General features: G+C 45.6%; 1 protein-coding gene across 1 annotated transcript in view; it reads right to left on the bottom strand.

The window, feature by feature from the left end:
• Positions 1 to 22,037, bottom strand: part of unc5c (unc-5 netrin receptor C) — a 184,326-nt gene that overhangs the window by 60,739 nt on the left and 101,550 nt on the right. The window contains 2 exon segments of the mRNA XM_042302190.1: positions 2,162 to 2,265; positions 11,595 to 11,738. Of these exon segments, the coding sequence (XP_042158124.1) occupies positions 2,162 to 2,265; positions 11,595 to 11,738 (248 nt within the window).

Below are 22,037 nucleotides of genomic sequence, written 5' to 3'. Positions count from 1 at the left end.
CTGTCATTCCATTCAGACTTCAGGCACCTTCGTTGATGATGGCAGTGATATCATTGATTCTCTCTGCTCTGTCACAGGTGTGTCATCAGAATGAATTATCCCACTGAGCCAATCAGAGCGAAGAAGCTTGATTGGAATCACGCTGACACAAACAGTTGGAATCACCGATAGAAAAAAGCCTATTAGAAGAAGTAAGAAGTAGAGTTTCCAAGAGTTTTGGCCCAAACTTTTCTCTCCGTTTAGTTTTGTCAGCACTTCTCACCGAGGATAAAGGCAATGAAGTCCCACTCACTTAACTCAGCTTTTCCAGGTCAGTCACAGGCCTTTTCAGAGTTCAGACCTGAGAAGAACTCACTCCAAAGGATACTTATTCTCTCTGGCTCAATCTCTCTCTCTCTCTGGCTCAATCTCTCTCTCTCTCTCTCTGGCTCTCTCTCAATTCAATTCAATTCAACTTGCTTTATAAGCATGACGTAACAATGTACATATTTCCAAAGCTTACTTTGGATATTTACAATATTAAGATAATAAGAATCAAAATTGACAACAGTAACAGCAATAACCAAAGGTCAAAATAACCACATATTTAACAATAAGCATAGAGGTCATGTGCAGGTTGGTTGGTCTGTCAGACACTGTCCCTCAACTTATGGCAGGCAGCAATGTAGTGCGCTGCCAACCCACAGCTCTCTGCGTCCTCCCCCAACAGGACGGGTAGCCTACTCTCATCAGAGAGGTCTTTGAAACCTTGAATAAGGGTTTCAAATTTGGGGAAATGACACTATCTAATTGTTTTATATCTTTGACATTTTGTCAGGAAATTCAGCTCTGTCTCAGGTTCTGCTGTGGTGTAGTGGTTGCACAGCCTTTCTTCTACAGGGAGGCAGGTTTTCCTGTGTCTACCCTTCTCAATGGCAAGGCTGTGCTCACTGAGCCTGTACTGTCAAGGTTTTTCTAAGGTTTTGATCAGTAACCATGGTCAAATAGTTAGCCAATAGGCAAAGTAGTTTTGTTTTGATTGTGTTGTAATTAGTTTTATTCTGATTGATTGGATGTTCTGGTCCTGATGCTTCAGTGTGTTAGTAGAACAAGTTAGAACATCTCACTCTCCCACTCTCTCACTCTCTCACTCTCTCACTCTCCCACTCTCCCACTCTCCCACTCTCCCACTCTCCCACTCTCCCACTCTCTCACTCTCCCACTCTCTCACTCTCTCACTCTCTCACTCTCCCACTCTCTCACGCTCCCACTCTCTCACTCTCTCACTCTCGGTCCCTGTAATCTATAACGAAGGCCTTTGAATTCACCACAACGTTGTTAGGTAGTGGAATGGAGGGGTAGGGAGAAGTGCTACTTGACAGAGGGAGGATAATACACGGTGGCCCTGTTCAGGAGCCTTGCTCTCATTGCAGATAACTTCACGTTTCCCCTCGCTTAGCCACGTTGTGATGACATGCCCAACCATTGCCCAATTTATTTAAGTAAGACATCCTGAAAGGTATGCATATCTGAGACAGAAACAACTTCATCTCAAATCTACCAGGCCACTTAAAAGATACACCCTCTTAAGATTCTAACAATTACTATTAATACATGCTATATTCAAATAAGCCTCCAGGAATGTGGTTCATGGTGTCAGCCATAACACATTAGGAAGCATGGCGAACACAGGGGTGAGGAAGTAGCTCTGAGACTAAACTTAGCCAAACCAATTGATTCGGCTAATCTTCCCTGCAGGAAGTGCACTTGTAAGATTTCCTCTGACCGAATAGGTGGGTAAAAAAAAAAGGGACACAATGAGGCCGGAAACCAATTTGTTGTTGTAAGAGTTATACGTCTTATTGGTTTGTCATATTGCTGCGGCAGAGCCAGCTCTATACGTTAAGATCAGCAGAAAGGAGCTGGAGTTGCCATCTGTTAGGGAGGAGTAGAGACCTGGTTAAGAAGTGAGGCCCCAGTGTAGCTGACATTATGGGGCCACAGCTTTAGGCTCTTACTGCTTACAGTAGCGCTCCAGAGACACAACTAAGTTCTGCATGTTCAGGGTTTACTTGGTGAGTGCCTGTATAAACCAGCGAAGGTTACTTACTTTACTTCATTCATATGAAGACAAAATACCAGTAAATCACTGATCCTTTTAGCCATAACCTTTAACCCTTACCTCAGCAGCAGGGATCCCTTCTGGTGGGCGGCACTGAAGAAGAACTTCCTGTTCCAGAGACACTTCCTTTCCCAGGGGCTCCTGGTCAAACGTCTTCCTGAGATCTGGAGGACAAAAATGGCAACCAACCATAAATAAACATTAACATATCCCTCACGTTCTACACATGATGTATGTAATAATGAGGATGCTGAACTATTTCACTGGTGTCTTTTGATTAAAAAAAGACTTAGAAGGTTTTAGACTGTCGTTCTCAGTGCGCAGCTAGCAAATACAGTACTGCATCGGGCCAATAGAGCAGTCTCTGTGAGAAATAAAGCTTGACTTCTCTTTCTCTCTTTCTGTCCTCTCATTGCACAGAGAGCCTGAAGAATCAGAGGTGGATGGCAGGGAGCTGCTGAGAAAGGGATCACTCTCCCTCCTCTAATAAAAAGCCACTAGTTCTCCAGTGTGTGAGCCTGATGGAGTAGGGCAGGACCGGGACTGGGGGGGGCGTCATGCTACACTGGAACCCAAAGCTCATTAGATATATATCACCACCTGCTGGGATACGGTCTGGCAGAGGAGCTGCAGAAATAATATGGTGACAAGAAGGGAGAGAGAGCGAGAGAGAGAGGGGGGGAGTGAAAGAAAGAGAGAGGGAGAAGGGGGGAGTAAGAGAGAGGGGGAGAGAGAGAGAAGGAGAGAGAGGGGGAGTGAGAGAGAGAGGGGGGAGTGAGAGAGAGAGGGAGAGTGAGAGGGAGGGTTAGGGGAGAGAGATTTGGAGAGAGAGAGAGAGAGAGAGGGGGAGAGGAGGAGAGAGAGGAGAGTGAGAAAGAGAGCAGGGGAGTGAGAGAGAGAGAGGGAGGGGGGCATAGAGGGAGAGAGAGGGCTTGAGAGGAGAGAGATTTGGAGAGAGTGAGGGGGGAGAGAGAGAGAGAGAGAGACTGGGCTTGAGGTAGATTGTGTAAGAGGAGGACAGGGGGAAGGGAGCTGTAGCGCTACAATTGCTAGAGAACAGACTCAGTGGAGTATTAAGTACACACTCGTACTCCCAAACTCCAGTGACAGCACTTTCCACAGCCTGCAATGTCCCTGTTCTGCTTATCATTTTAACTGTCTGACACAGGAGCCCATTTAATCAAACCCAGTAACCACATTTAATGAATAGTCTAGAATAACACTGTTCCTGTAGCAAAAAAACATGTTTCAGTTAATGTTGTAGTGTTTATTTTTCTTTAAATCTGTAAACATTTTGTTGAGTACTGTTTGTGAATTTAAATGTACAGGCAGCTCGGTGAGACATTTTTTAGGACACCAAGTTGTAGCCCATAGTGTCAAAGAGCACACACACACGCACACACGTAACTCCCTGCCAGTGTGTAATCCCTGAGAATGGGCTGGAGGAGCTCACATGAAGCCAACTCTTGACTATCACTGTTAAACCAAGCATGGACCAGCCCTGCTTACAAAGCAAAGGAAGCCCAGAGCTGAAAGGTAAGCCAAGCTGGAAATCCCATATGCTCTGAAAGTACACTGTGTCTCTAGAAGTCAAGGGTTTCCTGTGGAGTTTCAACCCCTCAGCCACCCTCAGGGCAAAACCAAGAAGAAAAGCATATTTGTGCATTGTGAATGGAGTTATACATCAAACTCTCTTTATGTCATCAGATGTAAATTAAATGGTATTCAGGTATTTCTGCTGTAGGGCCAGATGAGCATGCCATCAGAGTGACGTGGTGAGGTTGGACCCAGGTGCAGAGAAGAGACCAGACGAGGAATCAGTGGTTAAGGATACACATAATACTTTACTGAGAAACGGAAGCCGCAGGATCACAGTATACTTGAAAAAAAAAACACACACACAGCCTGAAAAGCTCACTCAGGAAACGAACGCACACGGTAAACAATTCAAGCTTCTGTAAAGGACCACAGAATCCTTATACCACTGTGAAAGGACCACCCCTGCTCCGGTGTATGAGGCGTCCTCCTCCGTCCACAAAGGGACGAGTCGGATCAGGGTGAGCGAGGATGGGTCCAGAGGTGAAACGTCCCTTGAGCTCCATGAATGCCCTGTCAGCCTCAGGGGTCCAGCAAAAATGGGTCTGGGACTTGCGGGTAAGGACCGCGAGAGGCGCTGCCACCGCACCAAAGTTGCGTATAAAACGTCGGTAAAAATTGACAAACCCGAGGGACCGCTGGACCTGCTTGAGTGAGGTGGGACGGGGCCAGCCGGCAACCGCCTCAATCTTTACGGGGTCCATATGGATTCCTGCCGTAGAGATAATGTGACCCAGGAAGCAAACCTGGGATACGTGGAACTCACACTTCTCTATCTTGGCGTATAGTTGACTCTGCAGGAGGCGTCTCAGGACTTGGCAAGATCAAGATGTCGTCGAGGTAAACAAAGATGAACCGATTCAACATGTCCCTCAGGGTGTAATTGACCAATGCTTGAAAGACTCCCGGTGAGTTCGATAAGGGTATGACCAAATATTCATAGTGGCCACTAGGGTGTTAAAGGCAATCCTCCACTCATCTCCCTCCCTGATTCTCACCAGATTGTAAGCATTGGTGGAAATCGGTAACCAGTGCTGCTGTATTCCACCCACTCTTGGGGGCGAGGGTGTGGAACTCAATGGCGAAGTCAGACACTGGTCTGGCCCCTTGGCCGGGTGGTCGAAGAAGTGAAGGCTACTATGGATCTGCAAGATGGTGGCTGCTGTTCCCACACCTCTGTTGCCCACGCCAGGACCTTGCCCGAGAGTAGAGAGATGATGTAGGCGATCATGGCCCGATCGGTATGGAACGAGGAGGACATGTCTGCGTGATCTCTGCTGGGTCCATGTTGTGGCAAAAGCTTGCTGTGACGTGGTAAGGTTGGACCCAGGTGCAGAGAAGAGACCAGACGAGGAATCAGTGGTTAAGGATACACATAATACTTTACTGAGAAACGGAAGCCGCAGGATCACACTACACTTTCCAAAATAACAAACACTAAGTCTCGAAAACTCACTCAGGTAACGAACGCACACGGTAAACAATTCAAGCTTCTCCAAAGGACCACAGAAAACACATATATTTTAACAAGGACATCTAGGAGTGACTCCAGCCGCGGAGCCATGAAGACCACCACGTAATTGTTTGAAGTCTCTAACAAAACCCGGATCCAGGATGTCCAGGGCAGGCACCCACGCCCGCTCCTCGGGACCCTAGCCCTCCCAGTCCACCAGGTACGGTAGGGTCTCTCGAACCCGACGAGCCTCCAACAGATGCCGCACCGCGTCTCTAGAGCGGTCTCTGCCACCCTCTGGTGCCAGAAGGAACCATGATAATTAGTGAGCTATTGGACAGACATAGTGGGTACTGGAAATAAGGAGGACTGTAAAATTGACAGATTTACAACAGAATATTACCCTTCAGAAAGTCATAGACAGAGAGTCAAGGATAGTCAATGTGGTTGTGATGTTGTGAGAGAGCTATACAAATTTCTTTGGGTCAGAACTACTCTAAGCACCTCTCAGTATCCATGGAAACCATCCGTTGGGGTAGTTAAGGGTTCCACCAACTTTTGTAGACAGATTCTGGAAGGACATAACATAGGGCTGTTACAGACATCTTGTGCGAACGTAAATTGACGATTTATGGTTTTAGATGGCTTTAGCATTTTGTTTTTTGGATTCTGAAAGAAAGGAGATCTGCTGACACGCAGATAAAGAAAATGTAAGCATCGACAGATGGATAGTGAAACGTCTTTTATGGAAGTAACCACAAAATGTTCCTCCCAGCTGGTTCAGAAATGGTCTCCTCATCACCATTGTAATTTGAGCAAAATAGAAACCACAAAGTGGAAAAGAGTGGATTTGATGCCTACATCCACACTATGTGACTGCTCCCCACTGGCATGTCTGAAACTGCTGCTGACACTGAGAGAGAGAGAGAGAGAGAGAGAGAAAGAGAGAAAGAGACAGAGAGGGAGAGACAGAGAGAGAAAGAGACAGAGAGGAGAGAGAGAAAGAGAGAGAGAGAGAGAGAGAGACAGAGAGAGAGAGAGAGACAGAGAGAGAGACAGAGAGAGAGAGAGAGAGAGAGAGAGAGACAGAGAGAGACACAGAGAGAGAGACAGAGAGAGAGACAGAGAGAGAAAGAGGCAGAGAGAGAGAGAGAGACAGAGAGAGAGAGAGAGAGACAGAGAGAGAGAGAAAGAGAGAATGCATTGGTTTGAGTGCGATCAAACCAGTGCTATTAAAGAGTTGTGATGTTGGGCAGCAGGCTGGCAGGCCGGCATACTGTCAGACTGAAGGAGAGAGGAATGCCAAGAGAAGAATCACTCAGAAAGCCTCTGAAATGCCAATACTATAGTACAGCCATTGGCAGAGTTTGAATACAGAACTATGTAGACAATGGGGACTATTTTAAGGTGGCTGAGCATTTAACAACTCTCCAGTCATTCTCCATGGTGTAAATCTGTCCGGCAGACATTTGGAACTATTACAGAAGAAGTCTCAATTCCATGACATAAATATAACTCTCTGAGTCACTCAGTAGCCAGCCTGTTCTGGGATTTAAGGTTATACATGTTAATTATCTCTCTAGTCCGTACATAGTCTGTCCACCCATTTGATATCGAGTCCAAATGCCTCTTCCCAAAGCTGGACTTCAGCTGGTTTCAGTTAGAGGACTATCAAAAGAGAGAGACCTGGAATTCAAACAGTTTATTGATCATCTCACCACTCGACATCCCCTGCTGGAGGAGAAGAGCTTAACTCTGAGATGTTCTCATAACAAAATACATTAGCACCAGACTTTAGCCAAAACCCCACTGTACACCATAACAGCCGAATCAGCACCAGGGACCAAATAGCCCTGAAACACAAACACTAGGAGAACTGAAGTTCCATTTCAACCTCATGTCTGTCTTGAGGAGCATATGGTGCATTTCATGCTGAAATGGAAAGTTTGCATTGAAACCAATTTCCGTAAAGATCAAGTATGAAATTAAAAGATTGGATCGTGCGTATAAGATTGAGGGAAACGTATTCAGATGTACAGTAGCTTTGGGGGATTTCGTCAGTATGCTGTTTTTTTTTATCAGAGAGAGAGAAGTGTGTGTGTGAGAGAGAAATGAGGGAACAGAGAGTGAAATGAGTAGCTCCTGAGTGATATTTATGAACCGTGTCTCCTTCCTCTCTGTTCTCCTCCTCCTCCTCCTCCTCCTCCTCTCCCAGGCTCAGGCGATGTGGAGCTGGGTGAGCAGCAGGGTATAAGGCTGAGTAGACATTCCTGTGGGAGTCACACCATTCCCTGTTACACCACAGAAATACCTCTGCCTCCCCAGGCCTCCCTACAGGCCCCAGCTACCACCACATTTGACTGCCATTATGCTAAGTGCATGGTGTTTGGCTTCTTGTCCTGTCGAAATTACAGAAGTCTCACAGTCATGGGTTATTTCGACACATTCTCTCTCTCACTTAATAAACCTATAAACCCTGATGCAGATGTAAACTAGAGGACTGGCGACCAGAGAGAATTACCAAGGTGAAACTTAATTAGATGAATGTGAGTTTTACTAGTTTTGTGAAAAATAACAACGCCACAAACACATACAATTTCAGCTTCTAGGTTCAGTATAACGGGTTTAATTACCTAGGTCAATCGAAGGACATTTTTTGTTGGTTTTTCTGAGAAGTCATTCATTTCATTTGCTTGTGTACCCATTTCAGCGTCTCTATGGTGTTTAATGACGCGATCGAAATACCTCAAGAATGGTGGCAAGTCATTCTGAGGTCGCAACAAGTACAGAATGTCACAGTAAAGTTGCATAGGAATAAACCACCAGGTAGAACTATAAAGCATCCCCTGACCTGTCGGTCAGGTCACAGGTATCTAGAGTAACCATGGAGAGGAAAGTGGAGTCAGGTAAATCACTGGCCAATGAGAGTCCATGTCATTTTAGCAGAAGGGAAACGTGGGCTGCAATAAATCACAATAACACACACCCAAACAGTCACGAACGTACCACAAATCACAGTGGAGGGGAAAGAATAGTCCGGGTCCACAGAGGACAGCCTTTATGACACCACCCGCCTCACAGTGTTAACATTGATCACTGTACATGTCCCCCCCACCACCACCACCACCCAACCACCACCTGAATTTATCAGCCCTGAGTGTTACTTAGCCCCTGATTAAACCATCTGTTTGAGGGAGGGGAGGGAGCGGGACAAGGGGGGGGGGGACTAGTCCAGAGTTTCCATTAGTCTCCAGAGGGACTGTGGCTATCTATGAGGTGCCCTGGGTCTGCCAGGAAGCCCAGGAGAGAGAGGAGCTACAGTAATCCATTCAGGTCAATCTAATAGCGGGGCAAGAGGGATCCATTCTGATAGCAGAGCAAGAGGGATCCATTCTGATAGCAGAGGAAGAAGGATCCATTCTAATAGCAGAGGAAGAAGGATCCATTCTAATAGCAGAGGAAGAAGGATTCATTCTAATAGCAGAGGAAGAAGGATCCATTCTAATAGCAGAGGAAGAAGGATCCATTCTAATAGCAGAGGAAGAAGGATCCATTCTAATAGCAGAGGAAGAAGGATCCATTCTAATAGCAGAGGAAGAAGGATCCATTCTAATAGCAGAGGAAGAAGGATCCATTCTAATAGCAGAGGAAGAAGGATCCATTCTAATAGCAGAGGAAGAAGGATCCATTCTAATAGCAGAAGAAGAAGGATCCATTCTAATAGCAGAGGAAGAAGGATCCATGCTAATAGCAGAGGAAGAAGGATCCATTCTAATAGCAGAGGAAGAAGGATCCATTCTAATAGCAGAGGAAGAAGGATCCATTCGAATAGCAGAGCTAGAGGGATCCATTCTAATAGCAGAGGAAGAAGGATCCATTCTGATTTGAGGGAAAGGTTAGCCCTGGCAGGCTGTTGATCATTGCTGATTATGTAGAGGTGGAGGCATTGGTAGACTTACCATTAGGCAGAAGAGGCAATTGCCTCAGGCCTCACATCATCAAGGGGCCTCATGAGCTGGGCATTAACTTTGTTTTGCTCCATTCGAGGTCAAATAAATAAATGAATACAAAAAAAATCCCCATCCAAATCTGTCTGTTTAAGCTTGAGATATCTGTCGGCATGAGCTCAATCCACTGCATCTGCAGAGGGCAGAGCTACAGTACAGAGCTACAGTACAGAGCTACAGTACAGAGCTACAGTACAGAGCTACAGTACAGAGCTACAGTACAGAGCTACAGTACAGAGCTACAGTACAGTCAGGGGTGTTTGTCAGACTGTCTCGAAAATGGTTCTCTCACGAACACATCTGTAGTGTCCAAATGGTTTGGCCTACAAAATTAATATGACCCCTCTAAGGAAATATGAGACTCTCACGAACACAATGGTGTTCTCCATTTTTCTCTACAGGACTCGTCTGAAAGTAACCCGGTACTGGCTCGAAAGATATATAGAAGTGAATAGGGAATTTCCACGTAAAAGGTATACAGGTAATTCCATGGTAAAAAATATTTGTTGCACATGCGACACTAATCTTTTGGGCACTATTGGAGCTGCGTCCCCAAAAACGGCATTTGATTGGTTTGACGTGTAGCGAAATGTCACTGATTTACCTACTTAGCTATTTCTCTGCTGTGAACTTCCCCAGGCTTACCCGTATTAGGGGAGCCTGGTTGTCGACGAGGCTAGCTTACAAGAAACTCAGACTGGCCCCTGCAGGGGGCCTCCGAATCACTAAGTCCACCCATAGGTGGAGCTGAAGGTGGAAGAAGAGGTGGAGGTGGAACAGCTAATGATGTGGAGGTAGAGGTAGAGGTGGAAAGCAACGGGGGAACTCTGTGGAGAGACTGCAGGGGACTACTCCATCAGTCAGTGGCTGGCCTGGCCTGGCATACCAACACAGGTAGCCTACGGCTAAAGTAAGGTGGAAGACAGAGCTGGTAAGATGAGAGCAATTGAACTGGCCTTGAAGCTATGTGCAATGGGCCCAGGCTTGTGACTTTAGTAGGACTGTATAGGCAGTCTTAACTGATGAGTAGTAACAGAGGGACAAGCTCAGTTCTTTCTCAGAGACCTAGTTGTGTGTTATCCTGACAGGGTCCCTGAAAGGCTTTAGTTGCGGGCCCTCTGACACCCGTCACAATGGACATCGAAGCACTAAGTGTCGCCAACCTGGATTCAGGCGTAATCGTAAAAGAGTACATGTAAATCTGGCTCCCTACATTTAGTATGATATGTTACATTTCGTATAGTATGTATTCATTTGTGTATGTCCATCGCCCATTTCGTTATGAATTACAATTCACATGATATGTTACGAATTGCAAAACGTACAGTATGTTACGTTTTTGCAATATGTATCATAAGTTGCAAATTTCTATTTGTTGTTGCTACCGTTAGCTAGGTGGCTAACGTTGGCTAGGTTAGGGGTGAAGATTTAGGTTAAAGGGTTAAGGTTAGGGTTAGGAGAAAGGTTAGTAACATGCTAAGTAGTTGTAAAGTAGCTCAAAAGAAGTAAGTAGTTGCAAAGTTGCTAGTCAGCTAAAATGCTAAAGGTGTCCGTGATGAGATTCGTTATATGGCGTGATACGCCTACCCATACACCCCGACCTTCCCTCTTCCGTTTTTTCCTTAAGTAACCTTCTGTCTTATGTAACCATACCCAATGTAACATATCATATTAATTTGAGTGTCTTGGATTTACATTTAATATGTTACGTCTAGTCTATGAGACCAGGTTGGTGTCCGAGAGACCTCTGTCACTCTATTAAGGAAAAAGAAAGACTGGACACAACATAGGCGGAAGTCAGAAATGCATAGTTCTGAAGATTGAAGCCCTGTGGCTCAGAGAAGATAAAGCGGGGAAAGATGTGAAAAAAGTAAATTGATCACTCAACAACCGAAAGACATACAAATACTCAGTTCTCTCTCTCTCTCTCTCTCTGCCTTAGAGTTTCCACTTCCCTTCATGTTTTGATTGCCACATCCTTCGGGTGAAATAAAAATGGTTTAAGCACGAGTGAAGAAATAAGCGTGTTGTTGCTGGAAGACTTGTTTATATTTGGTATACTTGCCAGTCAAATTACTAACATAAGAAAAGGGAATTTGAGGACCACCAACAAATAAACGGAAACATTGGCAGAAACATGTATTTGATCCTTTCTACTTCGTGTATACAACCCTCCCCGTCTCTGTTTCTCTCCATTTATACAGAATGTGACTGGAGTTTATGGGTTGTTTTAAGGGCCATTCGTCGTGAGAGCCCTTTCTTGACTGCCTGTCCAACTGTTTCTGTTGTACATGCATGAGAATGTATCTGAACTCTCAGTGACTGGTGGCTTCTTTGACTGTCAGGACAAGGGATGGGGACAGGAATGGGTCCCAGTATGGGGACAGAGTTGAGGGGTTACAAAGGGGATATGGGTGAAGGGTTGATGGGTACTTACAGGCGATGCGGACGTGGGCCTTGCGGCTCTTGGTGGTCCCTGCAGAGCTCCAGGCTACACACTGACACCAGAAGTCCTCTGGCCCAAACAACTCCTCCACTTGCTGCCTTGTGATCTCAATACTGGCTTCTCGCACCACCAACCCTGTGGAGGGGTGAGAGGAGGAGAGGGAGAGAGAGTCAGTACACCGGATCTACAGTATGCAGAGGTAGAACCAACACTAGCCTTGGGTAGAGGGAGGGGACATTCAGAAGACGGAGCCAAAGCAATTTGAGGGAAATAATAGCTTCATCAAGTGAAATGAATGTTGCCCTCCCTGAGCATGGGCCTGAGAGGCGAGTGTGCCAGCAGCACAATCTAAAGCTTCATTAAGAGGTTGTCAATGGTAACCTTTCACACCTGGGAAAGGAAAAGAGAGGAAAAAAGAGGAAGACTCTAATACCAGATCCAAACAGATACAGATGTACCAATTCAAAAGGCCACACACCACAACACCGCTCCTCCATTTAATATTAATACAGTTAAATGATCCATTGCATCGCATCTCAAAATCAGTCCACTGTCAAGACGGCTGCTTCTGGCGGCTGTTTGGCAATGGGTATCCCTGTGTGCTCTGTGCTGTGGGAGTTAGCCTGGCCCATATTGTGGTGAGTTGCAGTGGGATTGAGTTGTTCAGGTCCGGGGCTGTGCATGGGCCTGTGGGGGGAGGAAGCCTAGCAGTCTGATCAGCGTCATGGCTAACACAATCCTGTTTGCTAACTCCTCTGATTACTGCTCATCTGGGTGCCAGGGCCCAAACAAACAAATCAGCCCTGAAACAAACCCCTCTACCCACTGCACAGCTGCCCCTTCAGCTCAGATTACTGGGATAATGCTGTGTGTACTGTGTGTGTGTGTGTGTGTACTGTGTGTGTGTGTGTACTGTGTGTGTACTGTGTGTGTGTGTGTGTGTGAGCGTGTGTGTGTGAGCGTGTGTGAGTGTGCGTGAGTGTGCGTGTGTGAGTGTGAGTGTGAGTGTGCGTGTGAGTGTGAGTGTGCGTGTGCGTGTGAGCGCGCGATCGCGCGTGTGTGTATAGCTGGAAGTGCCAGGCTGCTTGGCACTGAGTATTCATGGGTGATTCTTTGGTTTCTCAGCCCCTCATCCTTTTATCTTCTAATGTATTACTGAGAGGATTAGACAGTATGGAGGTGGAGGATCTGACAGTTCTCTGACAGGAGAAACTTAGTGGCACAAACATTCAATGCACACAGCAATCTATCTATAGACAGATAGAGAGGAGTGCTATGGCAACAGCCATACACCATAAATAACAAACAATGCAGTTGACAGTCTGCCGTATAAACTTTAGCTAACAGAACTATTGATCCACAGTGTTGGGGAGAGAGAGAGAGAGAGAGAGAGAGAGAGAGAATCTGAAGTCAAATGTCTACTATTTGCTGATGATCTGGTGCTTCTGTCCCCAATCAAGGAGGGCCTACAGCAGCACATAGATATTCTGCACAGATTCTGTCAGACCTGGTCCCTGACAGTAAATCTCAGTAAGACAAAAATAATGGTGTTCCAAAAAAGGTCCAGTTGCCAGGACCAGAAATAGAAATTCCATCTAGACACCGTTGCCCCAGAGCACACAAGAAACTATACCTACCTCGGCCTAAACAATCAACCCCACAGGTAACTATACCTACCTCGGCCTAAACAATCAACCCCACAGGTAACTATACCTACCTCGGCCTAAACAATCAACCCCACAGGTAACTATACATACCTCGGTCTAAACAATCAACCCCACAAGAAACTATACCTACCTCGGCCTAAACAATCAACCCCACAGGTAACAATACCTACCTCGGCCTAAACAATCAACCCCACAGGTAACAATACCTACCTCGGCCTAAACAATCAACCCCACAGGTAACTATACCTACCTCGGCCTAAACAATCAACCCCACAGGTAACAATACCTACCTCGGCCTAAACAATCAACCCCACAGGTAACTATACCTACCTCGGCCTAAACAATCAACCCCACAGGTAACTTGCACAAAGCTGTGAACGATCTGAGAGACAAGGCAAGAGGGGCCTTCTAAGCCATCAAAAGGAACAGAAAATTCGACATACCTAAAAAATCCTTGAATCAGTTATCGAACCCATTGCCCTTGATGGTTGTGAGGTCTGGGGTCCGCTCACCAACCAAGAATTCACAAAATGGGACAAACACCAAATTGAGACAAATTTGGTGTATAATATCCTCTGTGTACAATGTAAAACCCCCCAAAAATGCAGGGCAGATTCAGGCCGATTACCCATTAATGATCAAAATCCAGAAAAGAGCTGTTCAATTCTACAACCATCTAAAAGGAAGCGATTCCCAAACCTTCCATAACAAAGCCATCACCTACAGAGAGATGAACCTGGAGAAGAGTCCCCTATGCAAGCTGGTCCTGGGGCTCTGTTCACAAACAAACCCCATAGAGCCCCAGGACAGCAACACAATTAGACCCAACAAAATCATGAGAAAACAAAAAGATGATTACTTGACACATTGGAAAGAATGTACAAAAAAAACAGAGCAAACTAGAATGCTATTTGGCCCAAAACAGAGAGTACACCGCGGCTAAATACCTGGCCACTGTGACTGACCCGAACTTAAGGAAAGCTTTGACTATGTACAGACTTAGTGAGCATAGCCTTGCTATTGAGAAAGGCCGCCGTAGGCAGACAGGCTACCGTGCACACTGCCCACAAAATGAGGTGAAAACTGAGCTGCACTTCCTAACCTCCTGCCAAATGTATGACCATATTAGAGACACACATTTCCCTCAGAATACACTGACACACAAAGAATTCGAAAACAAACCAAATTTTGATAAACTCCCATATCAATTGGGTGAAATACCAGTGCCATATCACAGCAGCAATATTTTGACCTGTTGTCACAAGAAAAGGGCAACCAGTGAAAAACAAACACCAGTGTAAATACAACCCATATCTATGTTCATTTATTTTCCCTTCTGTACTTTAACTATTTGCCCATCATATGACATTTGAAATGTCTTTATTCTTTTGGAACTTTTGTGGGTGTAATGTTTACTGTTCATTTTTATTGTTTATTTCACTTTTGTTTATTATTTACTTCACTTGCTTTGGCAACGTTAACATATGTTTCCCATGCCAATAAAACCCTTATAATTGAGAGAGAGAGTAGCGCTGTGTTGTAATAAGGTGGGGGCAGAGAGGGCAGACTGAGCCAGAGAGTCACTTTATAATCCACCATGCAAACTGTTCCTCTGCCTCCTCTCCTCCCATCTCCCCTCTGGCCTCACCTCATGTGCCCTCTACACCTCCCTGTCAAACTCTCTTCTCCTAACAAACAAGTTAAGCTGGGGTTAACAGCCAACCCCACCACTCTCCACTGAATTCGGTTAGAGACTAGAGGAGCGTAAGGTAGGGTCATTTGATAGGTAGTTGTTTGGTGGGTTTTATCCCCTATGATAACTACCGTAAAACTTTAATGTAAACGCAGCGGTTCAAATAGCCACCTGTCCCTTTTTAACACATTTCAAATAAATGCGTGTTTCAAATAAACGCTGAGAGTGTCACGTTCTGACCTTAGTTCTTCTGTTATGTCTTTGTTTTAGTATGGCCAGGGCGTGAGTTGGGTGGGTTGTCCATGTTCCTTTTTCTATGATTTGGTATTTCTGTGTTTGGCCTGGTACGGTTCTCAATCAGAGGCAGCTGTCAATCGTTGTCCCTGATTGAGAACCATACTTAGGCAGCCTGTTTTCACCTGAGTTGTGGGTTGATTCTTTTCTGTTCAGTGTTTTTTGTATTCACCGTTCAGGACTGTTTCGTTCTACGTTATTTTGTTTTGTGTTCATGATAATAAATTATCAATATGGACACTTACCACCCTGCGCATTGGTCCTCCTCTTCTTCCACCAACAACGGCCGTTACAGAGAGTAAATTACTTGTTTACGAGGTTACCATGAATGACCATTAATTGTTTACAAAGGTTTAATGTTTGATTTGTTACATTAAATTATTCAGTAATGGCTCAAAATATTGTGGCAATCATCCGTTTCTATCGCCAGTAAGAAACTGTTAGACATTAGCTGCTAACAGCTGAGAACTGCTAGCTAACTGCCAAGCACAAAAACAGTCAACAACTTTGGGAGTACAGACAGGAGAATAATTATTGTCAAGGAAAATGTTTTTTTTTCTTCTCGAAATAGAGGTATACTAAGACAAAAGAAATGTGACTCCGTGTATGAATGATAACGCATTAGTGCAGGAAATGAAGAAATTGATTAAAAATGCTGGAAGTGAATGCTGGAATTAAACAATTAACTATGCAAATGAGCAAAAGCTATGTGCATTAAGGAAATAGAGGCCTGGCTCAAATAGAAGCCTGTCTCTAATCAGCAACTGTTGTGTTCAATGATTTAAGCAAATAAAGGCCCGGCTATTAATTGGACTTTTACGGTGCCCTATTTCCCCATACACTCCCATCCATTACTGTAAGAATCCTCCTGAGCTGTGCACCTCTCTGTTTTCTCAACTCTATTTCTCCGGAGCGTACGGGTAGCCTCTAAATGAAGAGGAGGAAGAGAGGAGAGCGAAGAGGAAAACACATGGCTGATTCCTTCAGGTTCAGGAGCTTTACACAGTCTCTTTGTACAGACACACAGACACCCAGCACACTGACGTCGTACACAACAGCTTAGCACTCATACAACATTTACACTGTGGGCCGACAGGCAGGCAGAGAGAGAGGCAAAGCTACCGCCATTCTGGCAGCAAACACGGCGTGTGTGAACGCGCCTTTGTGAGTCCTTGAACCTCTCTTTAGGTGTGTGTGTGTGCACGCACAGGTGTGTGCCTGCGTGTGTGTACAGGAGCGTGTACGAGCCTTTGCGTGTGCATTTGAATGTGTGTGCATGTGCCAGTGGGTGCCGGCGTCTGTGAGTTTCTGTGTGTGTGTGAATGAGAGAGAGAGAGATACTGTACAGAGATTTAGAGAGATGGGTCAAGGGTCAGGAAGTTGGGAGATTATCCCACAGAGTAGGAGAGTGGAAATCAATAGGGGTAACTATAAAAAGGGCCCGTATTCTCCATGGCTGGAAAGTGTGGCAGAATAAGTAGTATGTAAGAACCCAGTAGTGCCTGCCTCTGAGGAAGGCTTTAATGTCCACACAGAACAGGCGGCATCCATATGTTGATATTTAGACTGAGTAAGTAAAGACACCCCCATATCTACGTCAATTCGCCATGTCCAGTCAAGACAATCAGGAATTGTAGCACTGAGTCAGAATAGACTGACAGACTGGACACGTCTTTACAGCAATCACCATGTCCAGTCAACATGATAGCCAGCTACCACCCGGTACTCAACCCTGAACCTTAGAGAATGCTGCCCTATGTACATAGACATAGAACACCGGTCGCTTAATTCCTGTTTGCATCCTGTTTTACCCATTTCATATGTACATACTGTATTCTAGTCAAGGCTCATCCTACATAACTACTACTGTACACACCTTTTCTATTCATATACTGTCCATATACTGTCTATACATACACCATGCACATACATTTACATCCTGGGCTCTGGTCTGGAAGCCACATTCCTGCAATTCTATGTATTTAAATACTGTATATTTTAATTACTGTATTCTCAACGCAGCTCATGCTAATATTTCTACTACTGTAGAATGCATTTTAGGTACACTGTTTATACACAATGCATATTTATTTATATACTGGGTTCTTGACATAGCTTACTCTAATATATCTACTGCTATACATATCATTCTTAGTATAACTGGTGTTTAAATTCATCCGTTGTATATACACATAGAACACATTTCGATTACTGTTACACTGCTATTTAGATTGTTCATTGGATTCGTTCCGACATTTCAAGATTTCTTCATTTTCTAAATTATTTGTGCACTTTTGACATCTTACTACACTGCTAGGGAGCTAGTATCATAAGCGTTTCACTGCACCCGCTATAACATCTGCTAAACTGTGTACGCAACCAATACACTTTGATTTGATTTGATGAGAAAGAGGATCATTTACACTCATCATTACATATACGATGCCAGCTATTGATTTTGGTCTGTGAAATGCGTGATATTGTGATATTCAAACGATAATGTGATATTCAAATGATAATGTGATAGTCAAACGACAATGTGATATCCAAAGGACAATGTGATATCCAAAGGACAATGTGATATCCAAAGGACAATGTGATATCCAAAGGACAATGTGATATCCAAAGGACAATGTGATAGTCAAACGACAATGTGATATCCAAAGGACAATGTGATATCCAAAGGACAATGTGATATCCAAAGGACAATGTGATATCCAAAGGACAATGTGATATCCAAAGGACAATGTGATATCCAAAGGACAATGTGATATTCAAACGGGAAGCTGCTTATCAGTCTCCTTTGTGAATCATTGTGACCACTACTAAAGCAAGCTCTATGCCTCATCTTTCTAGTGACATCAGACGGGACTGAGATCAGGGGGCGAGATTAACAGTTAAGCTCGGAGATCAGATAGTGACATCATACCCTGACATCATACATTAACTTAGCTAGAACTACTAACCACATTTACTATGTATTGTAAAATGTGATATGGTCTCATTACAGTACTGACTACACACAGGGCTGAAATGTACTTCTGGGAACAGAAGGCACGCAAACAAGCCACTGCAACTGATATCTCTACAGTGATCAGTGGCCTGAGATGTCGCTACCCCGTCTCCCACACACCCTCTGACTGTCCATTAGTTTGACACAAAATGATTCTCCAATCTGTCCCATTAAACGATAGCTGGCATGGGACTCTGGATGGACCGATGGAGATGATTCATTATTAATGCCATCATTAACGCTAGCTCCTTTTATTGATCACTCGCTGGCATGCAGGCTGCTGGAGCAGCAGGCCCTGGGAGGGTTGGGGGCCCCAAATGAAGAGCACCACTCCTGTTTGATGCTACCAGACATAACTCTTACAGGATGGATGGTGAGCTGTGTGTCTCCAGTGTGTCTTACACAGCTACGCTGCTCATACATATAATTAACTCTGGGCTCATTTGTTCAGATCGATGCCTACAGCTCATTGGAGACTAGAGCTTGGAGATCAGCACAGGCCCGCCTCTCAACTTGTAGTGTATTCAAGGTTTAGAAAAGCTTCTAAAAAGGTTGTAATTTCCACTTAAACATTTCAGACTTGACAACAACAAAAGAATGTATCAACCCGTACAAAAATATCTATTAATCGTAACGCACATAATAATTCGCATTTCCTGTTGCTGCAGCGTCAAGATAGTACATCTGTAGGCAGCTATAGTTTTTATGAGATGAAATTGAAATTGATTTCGTCTTCGGGGCGCAGAAAAACCCTGTTTAAAATGTTATACTAGCCTAACCCCCTGAACTAAATCTATCAATCAAACTCAAATCCGAGCATGACGTAAATCAAGATTTGGTAAGGACACAAAAACAACAGTATAGTTTACTCCCTGCCAGCGTTTGAGAGGTGAGATGAATGGTGCAGTTCTAGCGTGGGTGTTCCTCTAGTGAGGCAGCGCCGCACGTCTTCTACAGCAGGGCCATGGTGGAGCACAGCACTAATGATGCTGTTCCTCAGTCTGGGTAGGAGAGGCAGCAGCAGCAGCAGGCCAGCTGCCTCTATTTCTACACTGAGATAGAGACAGAAATGCTTTGGCTGGAGCCTGCTGTCTGACTGACAACAACAACACACCCTGTTTCTCCTTCTCTCTCTCCTTCACTTGTCTCGCCTTCGCTCGCTCTCTCCCTCCTTCCAGAACTCTCTCCGTCTCTCTCCATCGCTCCCTCTTTATCGTCGCTCTCTCCCAACTCAGTCCCTCTCCCCATCTTTTTCCCTAGCAGTCTCTCTCTCCATCACCCCCTCTCAATCCCCCCCTCTCTCCTCTAATCTACTGTCATGTTGCAGAGCGAGAGAATGTATGTGCACAGCCTGTGGGCTTTGGTGCAGGGAATGCAGTGTATGGTTGTGGTTGTATGAGTGTGTCAGTTAAGAACAAATTCTTATTTACAATGACAGCTTAGGAACAGCGGGTTAACTTCCTTGTTCAGGGGCAGAACGACAGATTTGTACCTTGTCAGCTCGGGGATTCGATCCAGCAACCTTACGCTTACTGTCCCAATGCCCTAACCACTAGGCTACCTGCCGCCGTATGTGTGCGGCCGTATGTGTGTGGTCGCATGTGTGTGGTCGCATGTGTCTGGTCGCATGTGTGTGGTCGCATGTGTGTGGTCGCATGTGTGTGGTCGCATGTGTGTGGGTTGGTTTCCTTTTACCAGACAAGTTTTGTGCCACGATGGCAACCTCTTCTTTGTCAACGCAAAACTTTCCTTCACAACAGCTCAAAATCCTACAGCCTCATGTCAAGATGACAGTTTCTTTTTTCATATCTACACGGGTATATATAGTAGCTCTACGTGTGTGTTTTAGAATAGGTATGTTCAACCCTGGTTTCAGTTTACTTTAAGACAGTATGTGTGTGTATGCACATGACAGAGGGGGAACAGAGTGTCTGTGAGTGCAGGTGCAGGGATGTGATTATGTGTAGGTGTGATCCAGTGAGTGCAGGGATGTGTGTGTCTCTGAGCCCTGCGATTAAAGAGGGTAAATGCTGTGTGATTGCTACCTGTTGGCTACAGAAAGAAGTCCATTTCCCCCATCGGCAGCTGAATGCAGCCAATCAGCCGATGGCTGCTGTGTGTAATGGCTGTGGAGCCCAAAGCAGTAGACTTCAGTTAGAAACAGCCTCTCCACTCAGGGATTCACCATTCAACCTCTACATGAAGGAGGACTAAACACTCCACACACACACACTTCCTTTGAGATCCCTTGCAGTTGAGTGTGTTTCCCGTCCAGGTATCACGGGGTCTGGGTTGTGGTGTGGGTCCGGAGATGGCAGAACAGGCCGATCCGTGACCTGCAGATCTCATCCTAGTGGGTCAGGGATGGCCATCCTGTGGACAGGTATTGTTGTAACACAGTATGTGGTCCAGGACTTTCGCACCGTATAGCAGGGTAGGGATGACCGCATACTTTAGGGGCTCCCTCTGGTCGCGGTAAGCCAGACAGGGTGTCGCTAGACAGACTGTTTAGGGCACCTTATATAGCCTCCTCCACATTCGGGGTGAGCAGAGTGGCTCCTTGCGGGCTGCTCAGTGGCAGCTACAGCTGCCGGGATGCACTCCTGCCTAATCCGAGTGCATGATAACCTTGTAATAGCTGCCGCCTTGGTGCTGGGTTGTGACTAGGAGCTTCCAGCTAACACTAGCCCGCTCCACTCGCCCTTCACATCTCCCAAGGACTTTGGATGTGTGGCGTTGAGCTGGCACAGTTTCAGTTGAGCGCATAAAGTTATTTACGTTGGGTGTCTGTTACACACCAGTCACAGCGCAGGGCTTAGCCAGGGACAGAGCCTGGGTCCAATGGCAAAGCAGGAACCGAGACGGTTCGGAGTCTCGCCGTACCAGAGCCCCGTTTTTCCAGCACGTTTCCAGGTGGTTTCAGACAGGCCTTCGTGGTAACCACGGCGGCCCGGGTGAGCAGTGCAGCGTAGCGGCGTCACCCACCATACTTCACCCTGTCTAGCAATCCGGTACTTTGTCTGTTCCCACCACCCACGTTGTGGATGAGGGGGTGTTTTTTTTATGTCAAAATGACTATTGACTATTTGTTGTTCTGCACTGGTAGCTCTACGTGTGTGTGGTGTGTGATTTAGAATAGGTATGTTCAACCTGGTTTCAGTTTACTTTAAGACAGTATGTGTGTGTATGCACATGACAGAGGGGGAACAGAGTGTCTGTGAGTGCAGGTGCAGGGATGTGATTATGTGTAGGTGTGATCCAGTGAGTGCAGGGATGTGTGTGTCTCTGAGCCCTGCGATTAAAGAGGGTAAATGCTGTGTGATTGCTACCTGTTGGCAACAGAAAGAAGTCCATTTCCCCCATCGGCAGCTGAATGCAGCCAATCAGCCGATGGCTGCTGTTTGTAATGGCTGTGGAGCCTGAAGCAGTAGTCTCCAACAGACAGTCTGCATGGTTGCTTTGCTCACACACACACTTGGTCTGATGTCTTCAACATGTCCTGTCCAGGGTGTGTGTATGAACCATGTGTCCGGCTGCTGCGGGGCGGGGGTGAAGGTGAGCGTGGGGGTGAAGGTGTGGAGGAGTCGCGTCAGACATAAGGGTTTAGCATCAAACCTGATTCTCACGGTCTCTGTGACTCTGATAATGATACTGACCGATGTACAGAGAAACAGTCAAGAGAGAAGAAAAGGGAAAGAGTGGAGATAAGGACAGAGAGAGAGAGAGAGTGAGAGAGAGAGAAAAGAGGGAGAGAGAGTGAGTGAGTG

This window comes from Oncorhynchus tshawytscha, linkage group LG20 (genome assembly GCF_018296145.1).
Source record: "Oncorhynchus tshawytscha isolate Ot180627B linkage group LG20, Otsh_v2.0, whole genome shotgun sequence".
Lineage (NCBI taxonomy): Eukaryota > Metazoa > Chordata > Actinopteri > Salmoniformes > Salmonidae > Oncorhynchus > Oncorhynchus tshawytscha.
Note: the sequence above shows the minus strand (reverse complement) of the source record. Positions and strands in the feature narration are given on the sequence as shown.